General features: G+C 42.9%; 1 protein-coding gene across 3 annotated transcripts in view; it reads right to left on the reverse strand.

Annotated features, from left to right (window-relative positions):
• Nucleotides 1-22,769, reverse strand: part of galntl6 (polypeptide N-acetylgalactosaminyltransferase like 6) — a 1,318,324-nt gene that overhangs the window by 847,495 nt on the left and 448,060 nt on the right. For all 3 annotated transcript variants that reach the window (XM_087993690.1, XM_087993684.1, XM_087993693.1), the window contains exon 3: nucleotides 9,569-9,677. In XM_087993690.1, the coding sequence (XP_087849816.1) occupies nucleotides 9,569-9,677 (109 nt within the window). The remainder of the gene's footprint in view (nucleotides 1-9,568; nucleotides 9,678-22,769) is intronic.

The following is a 22,769-nucleotide window of genomic DNA, read 5'->3' on the forward strand; positions in this document are numbered from 1 at the left end:
CATAAGAGGAGAGTGAGGTGACACAAGGTTGTGCTCCTAATGGAGAAAGTGAGGTCTGCAGATGCTGGAGATCAGAGCTGGAAATGTGTTGCTGGAAAAGCGCAGCAGGTCAGGCAGCATCCAGGGAACAGGAGAATCGACGTTTCGGGCATAAGCCCTTCTTCAGGAATGGGGAAAGTTTGTCCAGCAGGCTAAGATAAAAGGTAGGGAGGAGGGACTTGGGAGAGGGGCGTCGGAAATGTGATAGGTGGAATGTGGCTGAAGAGCTTCTGTGCAGAGGAGATGACCTGGGGGGTGCAGTGAGAGAGGGACTCACTGAAATCTTTGTAGAGAGAGGAAGAGAGCTTCTTCAAGGAAGGCATCCTTGTAAGAGGATTCGCAGTAGGTTGAAATCTTTGAGGAGAAAGTGAGGTCTGCAGATGCTGGAGATCAGAGCTGGAAATGTGTTGCTGGAAAAGCGCAGCAGGTCAGGCAGCATCCAGGGAACAGGAGAATCGACATTTCGGGCATAAGCCCTTCTTCAGGAATGGGGAAAGTTTGTCCAGCAGGCTAAGATAAAAGGTAGGGAGGAGGGACTTTGGAGAGGGGCGTCGGAAATGTGATAGGTGGAATGTGGCTGAAGAGCTTCTGTGCAGAGGAGATGACCTGGGGGGTGCAGTGAGAGAGGGACTCACTGAAATCTTTGTAGAGGGAGGAAGAGAGCTTCTTCAAGGAAGGCATCCTTGTAAGAGGATTCGCAGTAGGTTGAAATCTTTGAGGAGAAAGTGAGGTCTGCAGATGCTGGAGATCAGAGCTGGAAATGTGTTGCTGGAAAAGCGCAGCAGGTCAGGCAGCATCCAGGGAACAGGAGAATCGACGTTTCGGGCATAAGCCCTTCTTCAGGAATGGGGAAAGTTTGTCCAGCAGGCTAAGATAAAAGGTAGGGAGGAGGGACTCGGGAGAGGGGCGTCGGAAATGTGATAGGTGGAATGTGGCTGAAGAGCTTCTGTGCAGAGGAGATGACCTGGGGGGTGCAGTGAGAGAGGGACTCACTGAAATCTTTGTAGAGGGAGGAAGAGAGCTTCTTCAAGGAAGGCATCCTTGTAAGAGGATTCGCAGTAGGTTGAAATCTTTGAGGAGAAAGTGAGGTCTGCAGATGCTGGAGATCAGAGCTGGAAATGTGTTGCTGGAAAAGCGCAGCAGGTCAGGCAGCATCCAGGGAACAGGAGAATCGACGTTTCGGGCATAAGCCCTTCTTCAGGAATGGGGAAAGTTTGTCCAGCAGGCTAAGATAAAAGGTAGGGAGGAGGGACTTGGGAGAGGGGCGTTGGAAATGTGATAGGTGGAATGTGGCTGAAGAGCTTCTGTGCAGAGGAGATGACCTGGGGGGTGCAGTGAGAGAGGGACTCACTGAAATCTTTGTAGAGGGAGGAAGAGAGCTTCTTCAAGGAAGGCATCCTTGTAAGAGGATTCGCAGTAGGTTGAAATCTTTGAGGAGAAAGTGAGGTCTGCAGATGCTGGAGATCAGAGCTGGAAATGTGTTGCTGGAAAAGCGCAGCAGGTCAGGCAGCATCTAGGGAACAGGAGAATCGACGTTTCGGGCATAAGCCCTTCTTCAGGAATGGGGAAAGTTTGTCCAGCAGGCTAAGATAAAAGGTAGGGAGGAGGGACTTGGGAGAACGGCGTCGGAAATGTGATAGGTGGAATGTGGCTGAAGAGCTTCTGTGCAGAGGAGATGACCTGGGGGGTGCAGTGAGAGCGGGACTCACTGAAATCTTTGTAGAGGGAGGAAGAGAGCTTCTTCAAGGAAGGCATCCTTGTAAGAGGATTTGCAGTAGGTTGAAATCTTTGAGGAGAAAGTGAGGTCTGCAGATGCTGGAGATCAGAGCTGGAAATGTGTTGCTGGAAAAGCGCAGCAGGTCAGGCAGCATCCAGGGAACAGGAGAATCGACGTTTCGGGCATAAGCCCTTCTTCAGGAATGGGGAAAGTTTGTCCAGCAGGCTAAGATAAAAGGTAGGGAGGAGGGACTTGGGAGAGGGGCGTCAGAAATGTGATAGGTGGAATGTGGCTGAAGAGCTTCTGTGCAGAGGAGATGACCTGGGGGGTGCAGTGAGAGAGGGACTCACTGAAATCTTTGTAGAGGGAGGAAGAGAGCTTCTTCAAGGATGGCATCCTTGTAAGAGGATTCGCAGTAGGTTGAAATCTTTGAGGAGAAAGTGAGGTCTGCAGATGCTGGAGATCAGAGCTGGAAATGTGTTGCTGGAAAAGCGCTGCAGGTCAGGCAGCATCCAGGGAACAGGAGAATGATTCTAATGGCAATGACTGCAGAATGCAGCTTGTTAGATTTATCATTAAAAAAACTGTACGTTTCCAGAACTGTGCACAACTCATTTGGAGAGTTAGGCCTTGATATTAAAAGGTGTATGCATACGCATCTACATATTCTGTCCAGTCACACGACAGACACATAAGGTTAAGTCAGGGGGTCATGTGTTAAATATGGGAGGACGACTACATCATGCTATTCACGTTCCCACTGCTCTACCCACAGTGGTGGATTTTGGGGTGAATGACTGCCCTGACCCGAAAAAATTAGCTGTTTCAAGGACATGGTTAAATTGATTTCCCATGTGTTGATCAAAGAGAAAGTGGGAGCTGCCAGTTAGATGAGATAAGGACCTTGTTCAGCATCCCTTGAGAATTGAGAAGCAGGAGTATTTGGCCTCCAGATCCCTTCAGGAAGGTTCCAACCTCTCCCAGTCCTGTTTGCCAGCTTCCAATTGCTGATCTCCTTTCTCTGTGCTGACTGGGGCTTTTCTCCATCCTTTCCCCTCTCTCCTTTGCTGCCACTTCACATTCTCCTTTTATCTCAATCAAGGCCTTTCTCTCTCTCCTTGATCCATGCCTGACCAACAAATGTTGAGAATTATGACCTTTGGCCTCAGAAGTGCTTACGGCAAGACATAAAGTCAACATTTCGACGACAATGACTTTCAATATTGCTGAACTTCAGCGTAAAGGCACCTTTCGGTAGCAGTGATCATTACATAATTGAATATAACATTCAGTTTGAAGGGGAGCAAGTAGATCTGAGACTAATATTCTAAACTTAAATTATGTATTCTATGTGGGCTTGAAAGTTGAGCAAGCTGAAATGAACTGCTATGATAAGTGGAGAAGCAGTGATGGAAATGTATAGAAACATTTTGGAATACTCATTCTGTAATTGTCCAAAGATGAGTGGCAGGTCGAAAGACTATTCAGAATAAAAAAAATGTGAAGCTTGAGTTCAAAGCAACTCTGCTGAACTTAAATAAAGGTAACTATATAGAGACGATGGCAGAACTAGCTGAAAGGAATTTAGCAGCAAGGTCATTGATGAGGAACAATGAGGAATAATGGCAGATGTTTAAGAAAATAACTCAAAATGGGCAAATGGGCTGAGCAGTGGCAGATGGAGTTTAATTTTGATAAATATGAGATGTTGCATTTTGGAAAGGCAAATCAGAGCAGCACTTATACACTTAATGGTAAGGTCCAGGGGACTGTTGCTGAACAAAGAGACCTTGAGGTGCAGGTTCATAGGTCCTTGAAAGTGGAGTCTCAGATAGACAGGGTGGTGACAGAAGCCTTTATTTGTCAGGATATTGAATATAAGAGTTAGGAGTTTATCTTGCAGATGTACAGGATATTGGTCAGGCCACTTTGGAATACTGTGTTCAATTCTTGTCTACTGATATAGGAAGGATGTTGTGAAACTTGAAAGGGTTCAGTAAAGATTTACAAGTATGTTGCCGGGGTTGGAGGGTTTGAGCTAGAGGGAGAGGCTGAATAGCTGGGCTATTTTCCCTGGAGCATCAGAGGTTGAGGGGTGACCTTATAGAGGTTTATAAAATCATGAGGGGCATGGATAGGGTGAATAGCCAAGGGCTTTTTCCCCAGGGTAGGGGAATCCATAACTAGAAGGAATAGGTTTAAGGTGAGAGGAGAAAGGTTTAAAAGGGACCTAAGGGACGTTTCCATGCAGAAGGTGATGTGTGTATGGAATGAGCTGCCAGAGGAAGTGGTGAAGGCTGGTATAGTTACATTTTAAAGGCATCTGGATGGTATATGAGTAGGAAGGGTTTAGAGAGATATGGGCTAAGTGCTGGTAAATGGGACTAGATTAGGTTAGGATATCTGGTTGGCATGGATAAGTTGGAGTGAAGGGTCTGTTTCCATGCTGTACATCTCTCTGATGCTAAAGATTTATCCCAGTGAGGAAGAAAGATTCTATATCGAGAAAGAATGATTCTAGGAAGGAGTAAACCAACCATGGTGAGCCAAGTACCAAATTAAAAGGAAAAAGATACAATGTAGTAAACATTAGTGGTAAAACAGTTCTTAACAGTCAACAAAAGATGACCAAAATACAAATAAAGATAGCAAACTGAGAAGACACATTGGCAAGGAATACAAAAATGGACAGTGATAGCTCCTTTAAACATATAGAAAGGAACAGAGAGGCTGAAGTGAACATAACCCTGAGAGAATGAGGCTCGGGAAATAATAATAGAGAATCAGTAAAAGGCAGAGAAGTTGAATAAATGCTTTGTATCTGCTTTTACGATAGCATTCCAAAGGTATAAAATAATCACGGGGCAAAAGACAGAGAGGAAATAATTATGAGAGGTGATGGTGTAGTGGTAATGTCACTGGACTAGTAATCCCAAACCACAGGTTAATGTTCTGCAGATATGGGTTCAAATCACTTCAGAACACGTGGTAAAATCTAAGCAGAACGATATATAAATTGTTGTAAATTTTTGTTAAACCCATCTGGTTCACTAATGTTCTTTTGGGCAGGAAAACTGCCAACCTTACCTCAGTGTGACTACAGATCCAAGAAATTTGGTTGACTCTTAACTGACCCCTGTGCACTTAGGGGTGGGTAATAAATGTTGACCTAACCAGTGGTGTTCACATATTGTGACCAAATAAAAATATGCAATAACTATCATCCAAGGAAAAAGTATGAGGAAAGCTAACAGAGCTAAAGACCAATAGGTCTCCTGGACCTGAAAGATTTTGTAATTGGATTTTAAAGGAAGTAGGTGTAGAGATAGTGAATGCACTGGTTATAATCTTCCAAGAATGCGGAGATTCTGAAGTCCAACTAGATTAGAAAACTGCCAATGTTTTATTCAAAAATAGATAACTATAGACTAGTTAGATTAATGCTGTTGTTGGAAAATTGTTAGAGTCTAACTAGCAGAACATATAGAGATATATCATGTAATGAAGCAGTATGGTTTCACAAAGGGGAAAGCAGGTGTGTCAAATCATAGAATACCTACAGTGTGGAAACAGGTCCTTCAGCCCAATAAGTCCACACCAACATTCCAGAGAGGAACCTACCCAGACCCATACACCTACCCTATAACTCTACATTTACCCCTGATTATTGCACCTAATCTACACATAGCTGAACACTGTGGGCAATTTAGCATGGCGAATTTACTTAACCTCACATCTTTGGATTGTGGGAGGAAACCAGAGCACCCAAAGGAAACCCAAGCAGACATGAGGAGAATGTACAAACTCCACACAGACAGTAATGTATTAGAGTTCCTGGAGGAGGTAACAAGCAAGATATATAAAGGGGATGAGTAGATGCTTTGTATTTAGATCTTCAAGAGGTGTTTGATAAGGTACCACACATAGGGCTACTCAATAAGATAAGAGCTCATGCTGTTGTAGGTAGTATATTTGCATGGACAGAGTGCTGGCTAATTAATAGAATCAGACACCAGGTTATAGTCCAACAGGTTTATTTGAAATCACAAGCTTTTGGAGTGTCACTCCTTTGTCAGATGAAATCTTCACCTGACTTCACCTGACTAAGGAGCAGCGCTCTGAAAGCTTATGATTTCAAATAAACCTGTTGGACTATAACCTGGTGTGACATCTGACTTTTTCCACTCCAGGCCAACACCAGCATCTCCACATCATAATTAATTGAAAACAGAGAGTTAAGATAAAGGAATCGTTTTCAGGATGGCCACCAGTAACTAGTGGAGTGCCACAGTGATCAGTGCTGGGGCCACAATTATCATAAATATTAATTTATTGAATGGCGAATGCGAATGCATTATAGACAAGTTGGTGGATGATACAAAAATAGTTGGAAAGCCAAGTAGTGGGGATGACACACAGTGTCTATAGAGAGATATTGGGGCGGCATGGTGGCTCAGTGGTTAGCACTGCTGCTTCACAGGACCAGGGACCCAGATTGGTGACTGTCCGTGTGGAGTTTGCACATTCTCCCTGTGTTTGCGTGGGTTTCTTCCGGTGCTCCCGCATATCCCCACAATCCAAAGATGTGCAGGTTAGGTGAATTGGCCATGCTAAATTGCCCATAGTATTGGGTGCATTAGTCAGGGGTAAATATAGGGTAGGGGAGTGGGTCTGGGTGGGTTACTCTTTGGAGGGTCAGTGTGGACTTGCTGGGCCGAAGGACCTGTTTCCACACTGTAGGGAATCTAATCTAATCTAATCAGATACAGGCAGGTTAAGCGAGAAGAGAAAACTCGACAGATGGAGTTTGATATGGAAAATTTTAGGATATACACTTTGATAGGAAGAATAGAGATAGCTGAATATTATTGAAATGAGGGGGGGCTGCAAAAAGCTACAGCAAAGAGATTTGGAGTCCTTGATCATGAATCTCAAACAGCTAACGTCTAATGACATAAGGTAACAGGTGTGGAAAATGGACCACTGGCCTTTATTTTAAAGGGAATGGAGTATAAAGATACAGAAGCCTAGCTAAAACTATACCAGGCCAAGTCAGAGTACACCTCAAATAGGGTATACTGAGAACAATAAGAAATGATACACTAGATTTGGAGACAGTTGAGAGAAGGTTCACGATATTGATCATGTCAATGGACAGATTATTTTATTCATAGAATCCATCCAGTGTGGAAACAGGCCATTCGGTCCAACAATGTGCAACGCTTTTATAAAGAGAGGTTGAATCAGTTGAGCTTGTAATTACTGAAGAATGAGAGGGAACCTTATTGGAACATATAAAATTCTTAGGAAGCTCAACAGGGTAGACGGAGAGAGGTTGTTTCACCTTGTGGGACATTCTAGGATCAGGGACATAATCTTAGACTAGGAGGTCACCCATTCAAGACAGATTCGGAGATGCCGGTGTTGGACTGGGGTGTACAAAGTTAAAAATCACACAACACCAGGTTATAGTCCAACAGGTTTAATTGGAAGCACACTAGCTTGTGTGATTTTTAAATTCAAGACAGAGGTGAGGAGGAATTTCAGTTCAGACCGTAGTGTATGAAAGGAATTCTTTACTGTTATGGGCTGTTGAGGTTGGGTCATTAAATATATTCAAGGCTGAATTGGACAGAATTTTAATCAGTGAGGGAATGGAGAAGTATGGGGATAAGCCAGGAAAGTGGAGTTGAGTCCTCTCAGATCAATCATGATCTCGCTGAATGGTGAAGCAGACTCATTGGGTCTGAATGGCCTTCTTATGCTCTAACATCTTATGGTCTAAGGAGGTAATTAGGGCAAGCAAATGGCAGCATGAGAGCAAGAAATGTCAAAACAGAGCGAGTGTTTTTTTTTAATCGGCATTTGAAAAGTGAAAGAGGAAATAAAGTAAGTGTTGATCCTCTGGAGGGTGAAGATTGGGGAGTTGGCAGCCGAGAATAAAGAAATGGTGGATGTACTGAATAAATATTTTGCTTCTGTCTTTACTGCAGAGGATACAGAAAGTATCCCAGTGGATAGCTGTAAATCAGGAGGTTGAAGCAAGAGAGGAATATTGCGAAATTATTACCACAAGGGAACAAGTGTTGAGCAGTCTGCCCTTCAACCCTACTCTGCCATTCAATAAGGTCATGGCTGATCTGTTTGTGCTCTGAATTCCACATCTTGATCTATTCTCCCCCCGCCCCCACAATAATTATGAATTCCCCTGCCTAACAAGAATTCAGTCACCTGTGCCTTTCAAATAGTCAATAATCCTGTCTCCACCGTCTTCAGAACAGAAAATTCCAAAGTCACACAACCTCTAAAGGAGAGGAAAAAAGTCCCCTCCCTTCTGTTCTAAAATAGCAACCCTCATTTTAAACCAGTGTCTCCGAGCTCCGGACTCACCCACAAGAGTAAGAATCCCTTCCACCGCCACCTAATCAAGATCATTCAGGATTTTGTTACACTTCAATCAAATCACCCCTCACTCTTCGAGGCTCCAGTGGAAACAAGGTAAACACAAGGACTGCAGATGCTGGAAACCAGATTCTAGATTAGAGTGGTGCTGGAAAAGCACAGCAATTCAGGCAGCATCCGAGGAGCTCCTCGGATGCTGCCTGAACTGCTGTGCTTTTCCAGCACCACTCTAATCTAGAATCCAGTGGAAACAAGACCAGTCTGCAAAATCTTTCCCCATAAGACAAACCACTCATTCCAATTATCTATCCAGTAAACTTCCTCTCAATTGCATCCAATGCATTTGTTCTATATTACTGTAATATCCTTACTATAATTTCAATTTCCCTCATAATAATGCATAGCATTCATTTAACCTTTCTTAATCACTTGCTGTACTTGCAAATGAACATTTAGGGATTCATACACTAACCTCTCGATTTTTCTACACCTTAAAATTCTGCACAAAGTTAAAAATCACACAACACCAAATTAAAGTCCAACAGGTTTAATTGGAAGCACTAGCTTTCGGGCGCCGCTCCTTCATCAGGTGGTTGTGGAGGACACAATTGTGGATGCAGGAGCAGCGCTTCGAAAGCCAGTGCTTCCAATTAAACCTGAACTATAACCTGGTGTTATGTGATTTTTAACATTGTACAGCCCAGTCCAACACCGGCATCTCCAAATCATTAAAATTCTGCCGCTGTTCACTGGTTAAACGATATTCAACTTTTTCTGAATGGAGTAACTAGCCCTAGTGGAATTATACAAAGAACAAAGAGAACAAAGAAAATTTACAGCCCAGGAACAGGCCCTTCGGCCCTCCAAGCCTGAGTCGATCCAAATGTACTGTCTAAACCTGTCGATCAATTCCTAAGCATCTGTATCCCTCTGCTCCCCACCTACTCATGCATCTGTCCAGACGCACACCTTAAATGAATCTCCCGTGCCTGCCTCTACTATCTCTGCAGGCAATGCGTTCCAGGCACCTACCACCCTCTGTGTAAAGTACTTGCCGTGTGTATCCCCCTTAAACTTTTCACCTCTCACCTGGAAAGCGTGATCTCTCGTTGTTGAATCCCTCACCCTGGGAAAAAGCTTATCTCTATCCACTCTGTCTATAACCTTCATGATTTTGTAGACCTCCATCAGGTTCCCCCCTCAATCTCCTTTGTTTCTAATGAAAACAATCCTAACCTACTCAACCTCTCTTCATAACTAGCACCTTCCATAACCAGGCAACATCCTCGTAAACCTTCTCTGCACCCTCTCCAAAGCATCCAAATCCTTTTGGTAATGTGGCAACCAGAACTGTACACAGTATGGATGACAGTATAACGTGTGTTAGAAATAGAATCAGCTTCCCCTTACCAGAACGCAGGAGGTCTTGCCGAATACGTTCATAATTGTGCCAGTCTTTTCTTTTCAGCCCATCTGTCCAGCTGTAGGAATGCTCTTCATTGGGTACAAATGGAAACCTCTAGAAAACAGGATTGAAGTAATTACCAGTCTTTTTTTTTAACATTATCTATTCCACCTCAGTTTCAAGCAGGCGAAAACTCAAATTGTAAATTTTCCCAGAGAATTTGAGCTCCTGATTATTGGTTACATGTGAAGGAATACAATCCCTGTGCCACATGCTTGCAGTCAAATTGAAGGGAGTCTTCCTTACATTGGATCAATGGGGCAGCACGGTGGCTCACAGCGTCAAGGACCTGGGTTCGATTCCAGCCTCAGGCGACTGTCTGTGTTGCAGTTTGTATATTCTCCCTGTGTCTGTGTGGGTTACCTCCCGGTACTCCGATTTCCTCCCACAATCCAAAGGTGTGCAGGTTCGGAAAACTGGCCGTGCTAAATTGCCCATAGTGCTCAGGAGTGTGTAGGTTAGGTGCAATAGTCAGGGGTCGATGTAGGGGAATGTGTCTGGGTGGGTTACTCTTTGCAGGGCTGGTGTGGACCTGTTGGGCTGAAGGACCTGTTACCACACTGCAGGGATTCTATGATGGACAGATGGAAAAAGTTCCTTATATTCACTTATGGGTTGTGGTTAGTGCTGGCTGTGCCAGCAATCATTGCTTATCCCATATCGCGCCTTGATTTAGGCAACTTGCTAGGGCCATTTCAGAGGGAATTTCAGTGTCAATGACATTGCATTGGGTCTGGAGTCACATGGAGACCAGACCAGCTAAGGATGACAGATTTCCTTCCCTAAAGACTTTGATGAATCAAATCGGATTTTTTTTTGTCACAACAATCAGCAATGGTCGCATGGCTGCTATTTGACTAGCCCTTTATTCCAGATGTTAATTGAATTTAAATTTCACCAAATGCCATGGTCAGATTTGAACTCACGTCCCCAGGGCGATAGCCTGAGGTTGTGGTGTAATAGTCCAGGAACCCTGAAACAATGGTACAGCTGGGAACCATCACATCATTTAAGAAGCATTTAGAAGATCACTTGAAATGTTGTAGCATGCAAAGCGATGGACTAAATGCTGGAAAATGTGACTCGCGGTGATAGGTGCTTGATGACCAACATGAATACAATGGGCCAAACAGCCTCATTTTGCACTGTAAGGCTCTATGATTCTATGATAGTACAACTACATCACTGCCTCTCCTAAATTGAGAGGGACATCACATTAATGCTCAGCCAGGATATAAATCCAGAATGTCTCGAATACTCAGTCACCATAAAGCCCAAAGCACCCAGTGAATTCCCAGAGATCAGGCAGTTAGAAATTTGAGACCATTATTCAGGCCGATGTTCTCAATGTGATAATGATGAAGTGCTCCACTATTGGCGGTCTAGCTTCTTTTGATACAGTATTGGTTGAATCGAGATTACTCATACTTCCCTTCAACAATAGCAGCAACTTATAATTATATACAGTCTGCAGTGTTATAGAAATCCATAATGAATCTTTATCAAGCAAAGGTTGACATTTGACAAGCAGGATGAGAATTTTTAAGTGAATGTGCTCCTGGATGGGAAGCTAATATAGGTCAGTACACATTGGGGTAATGGGTGATGGAAATATAGTATGAACTGGGCGATGGTAAGCAGGATTGTGAGATTACACCATTTCAATTTTCCTCTGGAGGGAGAAACTCAAGATGAAACTCAACAATGCCAGGGGATGAAATAGGTCTTTGTCATTTATGCATATTGGCACCTTATTTAAATCCGAGGAATTAAAGAGTTAAGAATAGCTATTAAACAGATGTCTAAGGAGCTGTATCACAGTAACATCAGATTTTAGGGAGCTTTATTTTGCAGGCCTCCAAAAAGACATCCTCACTTAACAACCTTCCAAGTAATTATGCCCAATAAAGCCCATTTACAATCACTTATAAGAGTGCAGACCCTTGGAGACTCCATTGAAATCAATGGTAAAAAAAGTCAGGTAGAACAAAGAACATTACAGCATAGGAACAGGTCCTTTGGCCCTCCAAGCCTGCGCCAATCCAGATCCTCTATCTGAACCTGTTGCCTATTTCTTAAGGATCTGTATCTCTCTGCTCCCTGCCCATTCATGTGCCCGCCTCTACCACCTCCGTTGGTAATGCATTCCAGGCACTCACCACCATCTGCGTAAAGAACTTTCCATGCACATATCCCTTAAACTTTTCCCCTCTCACCTTGAACTCATGACCCCTAGTATAAACCAGGATACTGATTTTCTATCATGCATTGTGAAAGCTGTTTTTTCCAGCCCACATTGTAATATGAACTGACCTTGTATACTAAATAGGAGAGTCTTGTAAAAGACACCATGAACAATTCACTATGAGAGCATTAGGCTGGTTAGAGTGGGAGGTGCAGTAGATGTTGTTGGAGAGTGTAGTTCAGATTGATTGTTGGAAGATTGTTGAATTTGTTTTATTGTGCAACAAACCAGTAGGATATCTGAATTGTAAAAGTAGAGTGATAATAATATCATTTCTGAACTCAGTTTACAATAGTCAGTCCCGTGAAAACATTAGAAGAGATAATTTATGAAGTGTACTCATACATCTGAAACCCTTCAAATGGAATATGTTGTCAGCACAAAAGAGACTGCAGAGAAAATTATCGACCATTGTGTCTGCGCTTACTCCTTGAAAGACTTCTCCAATTAGTCATACACCCCATTCCCCATTATTTTTCCCCACTTGCCCTGAAAACACTGTGGCCCTTTGAAAGAGACAATTTTATTTCCAAAGCTACTATCGAGTCCTACTTTGTTGGTTACTGAGCCTCCTGCAAATGGAAACAAATTATCCCTCTCTATCAAAACCTCTCATAGAATCACTGAATTTGAAACGTGAAAGGATTGCTTTCTGTCATGCCTAGTGCTATCTGCACATTAAAACTAGCTACAGTGCATTCGTTTCACACACTCTTACAGTTATCCTTCCTCAACTGTTCACGAGATTTCTTCTTTAATACGGTGATTGAATCAGCTTCAATAGCTACTTATGCGAATATATTCCATATTCTACTAAGCCTTTGCATGAAGAAATAATCGTTCTAACCTTCCCCTTTAGACTTTTAGTCCTACCCTAATGCTTGTACTCACTTACTGTCAAATCACCAAGCAGAGAGAAGTAATCCTCTACTCAGTTACCAACTCAAAGCTTCTGTAATTTCAACACGGCTGTCAGGTTGCCCCTTTAGCCTTCTTTGGTCATATCCTCAGGGGGCTGATCATAACTGAAGCTTAGAAGATAGATTTATCTTCTAAGCCTCAGTTATGGTCAGCCCCCTGAGGATATGAACCTCTGTTAGACTTTAGTTCACTTGTTGCCTGCTGAATTATGTACCAATTTTACACCGATGGAGAAATGGTAGCAAATGCAACCTTAGTGTCTCCTGCACTTCCATTCTTTCTCCCTTGGGTAATCCTCAGAGTTCTATTCTATTGTTCTCCATTTGGTTTATTAAGTTCTTCCACCCCTGCATCCTTTACCATGAGTATTCCTCAGGTAACTAACGCATTCCTGCTTATTCAGCACTTTGGACAGCAACATATTCATGCTTTATTTCTATTGTTGCAAGCTTCTTTTGTTGTCATCTTAATTGGGGATTCTATCAGTAAATCTTTCATTTAGATCTGATATGTGCAATTGTTCGTATATCTTCATATATATAAAACTTCACCAAAACCAAACATGTTTCAACAAAACTGTTGCATTCCAATTTTGTTCATGCTTAATAGAAGAGCACTGACGTTTAAAAAAAATGGCAAAAAGATAAATCATTAAATCAAAAATGAAATGCTTTTTTTTACAGTTGACAGTCAATTTGCTGGAAGTGTTGCATGTTGTATGCAGCTGTGAAAGCAGTTGTTGACAGTTCTGCTTCCAACATTTGAGAGGTCATCTCAGGACACTCACACAGAATCTTAATTAACTGGCATTGACAGTGTGATTTATAATATTTATTGTGTGTTTACTTTGTTGGCTGGAGAAAGGAGTTCAGCTTTTGCCAGTAAGGTATGCAGTTTGGATATAGGTTCACTCAGATTTGTAGAGAAACTAGTTCTGGTTCTTATGATAACAGTGCTGCTGCTGCTCAAAGTGTGCTACAACTGTCAGGAGGGAGGATGCAAGGCAGAGAAATTGTAACAATGGGAATGTGATAGGATATACGTGCGACACTTAAAAGAAGTACACACAATGTGCAAAACAAGAACAACAAAGCAAATTTATATTTAGATAGCATCTAAGGTCGGATGTGGGGATGTTCACTGACAATTGTACAATATTCAGCTCAATTTACAATTCAGATATTGAAGCAGTCCCTGCCCATTTGCATGGGGGAGGCGATGTCCTAGTGGTATTATTGCTATACTGTTAATCCAGAGACCCGGGCCATGTTCTGGGGACCTGGGTTCGAATCTTGCTATGGCAGATGGTGGAATTTGAGTTCAACAAAAAATCTGGAATTAAGAGTCTAATGATAACCATGAATCCATTGCTGATTGTTGGTTCACTGATTCCCTTCAGGGCAGGAAACTGCCATCCTTACCTGGTCTGGCTTACATCTGACTCCAGACCCACAGCAATGTGGTTGAATCTTAATTGCCCTCTGGGCAATTTGGGATGAGCAATAAATGCTGGCCTAGCTGTGACATCCTCATCCCATGAATCAATTAAAAAAACCCACAAATTCTGAAGAACATTCAGACTTCACCTGTTCAGTGGCAAATAACATCTGAATTGAATAAATGCTAGACAATGGCCATCTCCAACAAGAGGGAATCTAATCATTGCCCCTTGATAGTATTAACTTCACTGAATCATTCAGTACTATTGACAAGAAATGTAAGTAAATCAGACCTATAAATACAGTGGATACCAGACAGAGGCGAGGAATTCTGTGGTGAGTAACTTACACCCTGTCTGCCATTGGCAAGACACAAGTCAGGAGTGTGATGGAATTCTGTTTGGTGCAGCTCCAAACACACTCAAAAAAGTTGGCAATATTTGGACAAAGTAGCAAAATGGGTTAGCACCCCATCTACTACCTTCAACATTTATTTCGTACACCAACTTGCAGAGGCAATAGACTGTATCATCCCCAAGATACACTGCAGGAATTCGCCAAAACTCCTCCTACATCAGCTTTGAACTCTGTGACCTCTAACATCTAGAAGGACAAGGATGTCTGAAACACCACCACCTGCAAGATCCCTTCCAAGCCACAGAATAATTCTGACTTGGAAATATATCATCATTTCTTGAGAGTCACTGGATCAAAACATTAGTACTCCCTTTCTAACAACACTGTGAAAGTCCTAACCATTACTACAATGGTTCAAAATGGCAGTTCATCACCACTTTCCCAGGGACAGCATGGGCCTAGCCAGTGGTGTGCATACTGCCAGCACAATTTTAAAAAAAAATGCTCATGTCCTTCCCAAAAGTATTAAACAACAAAATATGGCATTGAGCCACATGAGGAGATCCTATGTCAGGTGACCAAAAGCTTGATTGAAGTTGTCGGTTGCGAAGAGTAACTTTGAGAAGGAAACTGAGGTGGTGGGGTGAAGAGAGAGAATTTTAAAGTTTAATCCTGAGGCAACTGAAGGGCCAGCCACTGATGTTGAAGTGATTAAAATCAGGGACCCCCCCAGAAATCCAAATTATAAAAACGCAGGTACTTTGGGCGATTGTAGTGATGGCAGAATTGACAAAGATTGGGAGAGTGAGACCATACAGTGATCTGAATCTAATAGAGAGAATTTTACAATCCAGAGTTTGGCTAACCAGGATTCAATGCAGGTCAACATGGGGAGATAGACAATTGATAGAGGTGCAGGCTTCAGTCAGAAAGTTGTGGTAAAGTTATAAGTCCTTGTTGGATTCTCAAGTTTAAAAAAAAGGCACACTGGTTTGAAAATTGACTGCACTCAAGAAAAAAATACTCCCTCGACTGCCACTAAGACACTCTGTGTTATTGTGTTATTAGCACCACAATGAGTCAGATATAATATCAGCCTGCAGCCAGAAACCAATGAATGCTGACACACCTGCAGATCCTCTCTCCACTGAAACAAAAGAGATAGGATCAGACGCAGACCATTTCGCCCACTGAATCAGTTCTTCCACTCAATGAGATCATGGCTGATCTGATTATCCTCAAGATCATTTTCCTGTCTTTCCCCATAACCCTCAATTCCTTTCTTGAGTGAGAATCTGTCTACCTCAGCCTTGAATACACTTAAAGAATTTCCACTGGTTCACCACCCTCTGATAGAAGAAATTTCTCTGCATCTCTGTCCTAACTGGGCAACACTTTATTCAGAGATTATATTTCCACTCCCCGACTCTCCCACAAGGAAAAACAACATTTCTGAATCTAACCTATCAAGTGCTCTTACAGTCTTGTACGGTTCAATAAGGTTGTCTCTCATTCTTCTAAATTCCGATAAGTACACGAATAGGGAAGGTTTGGAGGGACATGGGCCAGGAGCAGCAGGTGGGATGAGTTTAGTTTCGGACTATGTTTGGAATGGGCTGGTTGGACTGAAGGGTCTGCTTCCGTGCTGTATGACTCTATGACTCTACGCCTCTATAATATCGGCTAAAGGTTTCGTCATAAGTGGGTCCCTCCACACCTGCAGTATCAACCCAATGAAACCTTTCTGGACTACCTCCAATGTCAGCTTATCTTTCGTTCAACAGGAGCTCAAAACTGTTCACAGTTTTCCAGCTGTGGTCTGACTAGAACTTTGTATTGTTTCAGCAAAACCTCCTTACATCTGTACTCCATTTCTTTTGAAATAAAGCCCAATGTTTCATGAGCCGTCACTATTACCTGCTGATGTTGTAAGGTAGCTTTTGGGGAGTTATGCAATGGGAGTCCCAAATCCCTCTGTGCGGAAGCTTTCCACAGTCTTTCTCTCCTTAAATAACCTTCAGCTCCTCTATTCTTCCTGCCAAAGTGAACAATCTCACATTTTCCCGCATTATATTTTTAAAGACTCAGAAGTCAATTACAGTGAAATTAGGACAGGTAACTTTGCAAGGACTAGAGTAGAACTCTTGGAACATCTGTCAGCCAGGGCTCCCCGATTGGACAAGATGAACAACCCCAATCAGGGAACTCATATTCTTTGAGATCCACCAGCTGACCTCGTTTCAATCACAACAGTCCCATCACTGCTCCCTGGGGTAATAAGGATGTCAGGACTGTTGGTGTATTGGATTGGCAGTGATTGCCTGGATGAAGCCCTTCTGATGACCTGGTCCCAAGTAGCAGTGGTAGATGTTGATGCTAATCCTCCTATCCCGGTTGCCCATTTATAATGGTCCCTTGTCTAACACAATTATGGAGCACAGGATCACAAATCAGAGCCACAGTTCAGAGCTCCTGCGGAATTGCTTCTGGATGCAGGATAGGTGTTTGAGAAAAGTGATGACCTGCACAAACAGACTGCTGCTGGCAGCATTCCTCCCCCAGACCTGTTTTCCATTTCTCCTCAGTTTCCTGACGGGTGTGAATGGTCATGTCTGAAACAGTTATCTCAGTGTCATCGAGCAGTCTTCTTCTGACCCCACTGGAAGAGGAGTGGGACGGAGAACTGGCACAGGAAAAATCCAATACAGCAGGAGGCACCCTTCCAGGGTGCAATGGCAGTGAATATTCTGACCACTTATTAGACCCTTAGGCTCCCATTTGCTTCTGAGAAGTAGGCCCAGTCTATTTCTTAGAGCTCTACCTCAAGCATCCTTTCATGACATTTCTTTTCACAAGAAAATATTCCTTTTCGAATTATCTCATACTATCTGCTTCAAGTGTCTCCTTGGGCAGTATGTTCCACACAGGTGCCTCGGTGTAAAGTCATTAAATCTAAACTGAATGCTCATCTTGTTGTAACAGGGCATTTACGATCAATGTAGATACTCAGAGTGAGCCACTTACTTTGCGAACAATAAGCACATTTTTTTTTGCCATTATGAACCTCACTGAAGTGATTTGTTCCTTTACCCAGGCAAATTGTAATGTAATACATTCCCATCATATTAAACGCTTGCTGCCTCAGCTAAAAGTTGCATTGCAGCAATTAAGAATCGTCACTGAAGCTAGATGGAGCTACATAACATTATAAAATGAGTCAAACACATTATGCAGTGAAAAAACAAAAACTAAAAGTGAAAAAGAAAGGCTTACAGTTGCATAGACTGTCTCGTGACCTCAGGATATTGTGAAAGGATGATAGTGGCGTAATGCTAATATTATAGACAAATAAGCCAGCAATCCCAGTGGAACGGTGGTTAACACTGTTGACATACAATGCCAGAGACCCCAGTTTGATTCCAGCCTTGGGCGACGATCTGTGTGGAGTTTGCACATTCTCTGTGTGGGTTTCCTCTCGGTGCCCTGGTTTCCTCCCACTGTCCAAAGGTGTGTAGCTTAGGTGGATTGGCCATGCTAAATTGCTCCTAGTGTCTAAGGCTAACCATGGGAAATGCGGGGATGGGATAGAGGGCTGGGTCTGGATGAGATGCTCTTCAGGCAGTCAGTCTCAATGAGCTGAATGACCATTTTCTATGATTGTTATGATCTGGGGATGCAGGTTCAAATCCCATCATGATGGCTGCTAGAACTTAAATTCAATTAATGACTCAGGAACAGAAAGACAGTTTCAGCTTTGGTGATGAAGAAACTATCATTGACTGTTGGAAAAACCCATCTGATTCACTGTGGCTTTGGAAAAAATAAATCTGCAGCTCTGAGCTGACCCGGTGCACATGTGACTCCAGAGCCACAGAAGAAGTGATTGACTCTTATCTACCCTCTGAAATGACGAGCTCACTATTCTTTCTCAGTGGCCATTCGGGATGGACAATGATTTCTGGATTGGCCAGCAGCTGCCAATCCCCATGCAAGAATAAAGAAACATAAAAAAAGCTAATGAAGGACTTCTGAAGCATTGTCAATTCTACTCAGTACTTCAGGGATGCTGGAAGTCTTAGAAGAAGCCAATTCTCCCAATCCTTCAGACTTAGAGATGAAAGATGGTGGCTCAGTTCAATGTGTTATGTGGGCATCAATAGATTGCACCCTTGATAGTCTTTTGCAACAAGGATAAAGCTTAGAGACTCATGGACACCTTTGACATGGAATAGATGTTACACATGTATCTACCACATTGTTCTAGCTGACGAGCTCTTGTTTTCTTCCTTCCTGCCTGCCATCGGCATATGAGAAGGATTTTTAGATTGATATTCAATGTGTTTGACCATTGTATCACACACTTCCCATGGTCATTAAGTCCTGATGTGGGACTCACACCTGGAGCATCAGGTGCTAACCCCTGTTCCACAATGATAGCACTGCATTGCTAGATCACCTGCTTCACCAGCAGTATAGCACTCCTTCAGTGTCACGCTGGCATACAAACTTAGATTTTCTATTAAGATTGCTGCCAACTGAACTGCAAGCTAAACTCTCACTCCATGCACAGATATCTACCCACATCAACTCCAGTCTCCCTGCCTGCCTCGATCCCCTGCAATTTGCCTACCGACATACAGGTCCACAGGGGACATCATTTCCCTAGCCCTGCATCCATCCCTGGAATATCTGGACAAGGACACCTACGTCAAATTCCTGCTGATCGACTACAGCTCCACCTTTATCCCCTGCAGACTGATCTCAAAACTCCGAGACCTTGGTCTCAGTTCCACTCTCTGCAACTGGACCCTCAGCTTCCTAACCCACAGACCACATTCAGTGAAGACAGACAACTGCACCTCCTCCATGATAACCCTCAACACTGGAGCCCTGCAAGGATGCGCTCTCAGCCCCCTACTGTACTCCCCGTACATCCGTGTTGGCAAATTCCAACCATCTACATCTACAAATTTGCTGATGACACCACCGTAGTAGGACGGATATCAAACAACGAGGAGTCAGAATACAGGAAGGAGATAGAGGGCTTGGTGACATAGTGCAATGAGAACAACCTCTCTCTCAATGTCGGCAAAACTAAAGAATTGATCATTGACTTCAGGAAGAAAGCAGGAGGACACACCCCTATCTGCATCAAAGGAGTGGACGTTGAGAGGGTTGAGAGCATCATGTACCTCGGAGTGATAATAACCAGCAACCTGTTCTGATCTTCCCATGGAGATGTGACAGTCAAGGTGGCACAATGCCTCTTCTTTCTCAGACTGCTCAGGAAATTTGACATGTCCATTAGGACCCTCACCAACTTTCTATAGATGCTCTGTTGAAAGCAAACTGTTTGGGTGCATAATGGCTTTGTATTGTAATTGCTCTGCCCAGGACTGTAAGAAACTACATAAATTTGTGTGCACAGCCCAGACCATCACAGAAGCCAACCTCTCATCCATGGACTCCATTTACACGTCTCATTGCTGCAGAAAGGCTGCCAACATCATCAAAGACCCATTGCACCCCGGTAATGCTCTCCTACAACCTCTTCCATCAGGCAGAATATACAGAAGTTTGAATACACGCACCAACAGGTTCAAGAACAGCTTCTTCCCTATTAGACTGATGAATGGACTCTGTAACTTCAAATAATGTTGATCTTCTTAATGTAACCTGTACGCCTTACTCTGTCCAAGTTTTTTTCACCCCATGATCTGTATGTCCTTGCTTGCTGTGATCTGCCTGTACTGCTCACAAAGCTTTTCACTGTACTGAGGTACACTTGACAATAAACCAAATCAATCAATCAATCAATCACCCTTTTTGCTGTGAATAACTGTTACCTATTTCTTACACGTTTACCATTACAATTAAATCCACAGTTTGGCCCATTTCACAGGTAAGACAATTAAAGACAACCATATCTTGTATGTGTACTCCTCGAACACATCCAATCATCACAGGTTTATATGAATTAGTTGCTTGCAAACAGTCTTCAACACTGACTCAGGCTGCCATCTTCTCAAAGGGAATAGAACAGACAGTAAATGCTGGCCCAGACAGAAACATTTGCCTCCCATTAGTGAATAAAAAGGCCATTCAACCCAACTGAGCAATGCTAGCAACCACCTTATTAATATTCTTTTTAGTATAAATACCTTTATCTTGCTTCCTCTTAAATTTCTCTTTTCATGCATGTTTGCTTCAATCAGCTTATATCACCAAACCAGCCCTGACTAACTCCAAACTGCAACATGTACCTCATTTCTAATCAAGTTCTTGTGAGGTATCATTCATCTGAAATATTAGCTCTGAGGACATGATTTTCCCAACCTTTATTAGCAGTAGGAAGTACAAATAATTGGTTGGGTTGAGAGAGGGTGTTGTTGTTGGTATTGGGGAGATACCACACCCTTCTTAGCATCTCAGGCATTGCATTCTGAGCAACGAGGATTACGGTTGCCCTTCCCAACCGGCTGCCAATGAATGACCACTTACAATACCCCAATCTACTGAAAGCCATTCATTCCCCAGCCCACCCTGACTCCGACAAGCTCTGTCAATGGCCCCCAACATGGAATGACACTTAAAAGGCATCTACCTTATCTAATGACATGCCAGAATCTCGAGGACTGTGTGATCATTACACCATTGTAATGAACGTGACAAATAGCAGCAGCGTTCTCCCCACATTGCCCGATCCACAAGAACATAAAACATCAGAGCAGGAGTAGGCCATTCAGCCCTCTGAGCCTGCTCAGCCATTCAATGAGATCAAGGTTGATTGGATATTCTTCAACTCCACTTTCCTGTCTTTTCCACATAACCCCTGATTCCTTGACTGATCAAAACTCCAACCAATATTGTTAAAAACATATCATCTGGAGGATAATGTTACCACTGTTTCTAGGAACTTGCCTTACATAAATTGGTTGCCATAGTTCCCCAGATTACAACTTGAACAAACAAATTGGCTGCAAGACAATTTGGTACTTCCTGCGTTTAGGAAAGTTGACATAAAAATGTCAACGTGTGGTATTTTTGTTTCTAAATTAAGGTTCCTTTTTAGGCCACTGCACATGCAGCTTGCAGTACATAACATCATTCACAGCGTACTCCTCAAACATCAGAAACAATCACAGAATTGTTACAGTACAGAAGGAAGCCATTCAGCCCATCATATCTGTACCAGCTTGTCAAATGACCATAGTTACTGAGTGCAAATCTCTTGATTTTTTTACCTTTAACCATGCGCATTAATTTCTATCCAAATAGTCATCCAGTAACCCCCTTGAATGCCTCAGTTGAACCTACCTTCACCATACTTCCAGGCCAGGAATTCCATACCTTAACTACTTCTTGTGTGAGAAAGTTTTTCCTCATTTAATTATTTTCTTCATTCTCTTGTGGGATGTGGGCATCGCTGGCTCACCAGCACTTTTTTGCCTGTCCCTAGTTGCCCTTGAGAAGGTGGTGGTGAGCTGCCTTCTTGCTGCCCACGTGCTGTAGGTAAACCCACAATGCCATTAGGGTGGGAATACCAGGATTTAACCCAGCAACAGTGAAGGGAAGGCAATATTTCCAGGTCAGGCTGGTGAGTGGCTTGAAGGGGAACTTGCAGGAAATAGTGTTCCAGTGAATCTGCTGCCCTTGTCCTTCTAGGTGGAAGTGGTCATATGGTTGGAAGGTGCTGTCTAAGGATGTTTGTGAATGTCTGCAGTGGAGATAGTACACACTGCTGCTGCTGAGTGTTGGTGGTGGGGGGAGTGGATACTTGTGGATGTGGTGCCAATCAAGATGGCTGCTTTGTCCTGGATGGTGTCCAGTTTGCTGAGTGATGTGTTTGGGTGAATTGTTTCTTTCGCACATCACTTTGGAAAAGGACGTTAGCCTGATTGCCTTGTAAAGTATAGTGATAAAGTTTTAAAAACAAGAAATTATGCCTGAAAACAATTGTGAAGGAACTGACAGTGTAGAAATCTTCTACACTGCGACTTTCTAGCCCCGTTTTCAGTTCTAAATCTATTTTACAGAAAATTTTGAACAGATTAAATTCAAGTTCCAAGTGGGCACACACTCATTCAATTAAAAAATCCTCTAATTTGTCACAAAATTGACAATCTCACTGCAAATGATGCCAAGGATAAGATGTAAGGTATTGTAGTACAAGAAAAACAAATC

Source organism: Chiloscyllium plagiosum, unplaced genomic scaffold (genome assembly GCF_037043375.1).
Source record: "Chiloscyllium plagiosum isolate Xiang-an unplaced genomic scaffold, Cpla_swu_hap1 HiC_scaffold_2, whole genome shotgun sequence".
NCBI classification, from domain to species: domain Eukaryota; kingdom Metazoa; phylum Chordata; class Chondrichthyes; order Orectolobiformes; family Hemiscylliidae; genus Chiloscyllium; species Chiloscyllium plagiosum.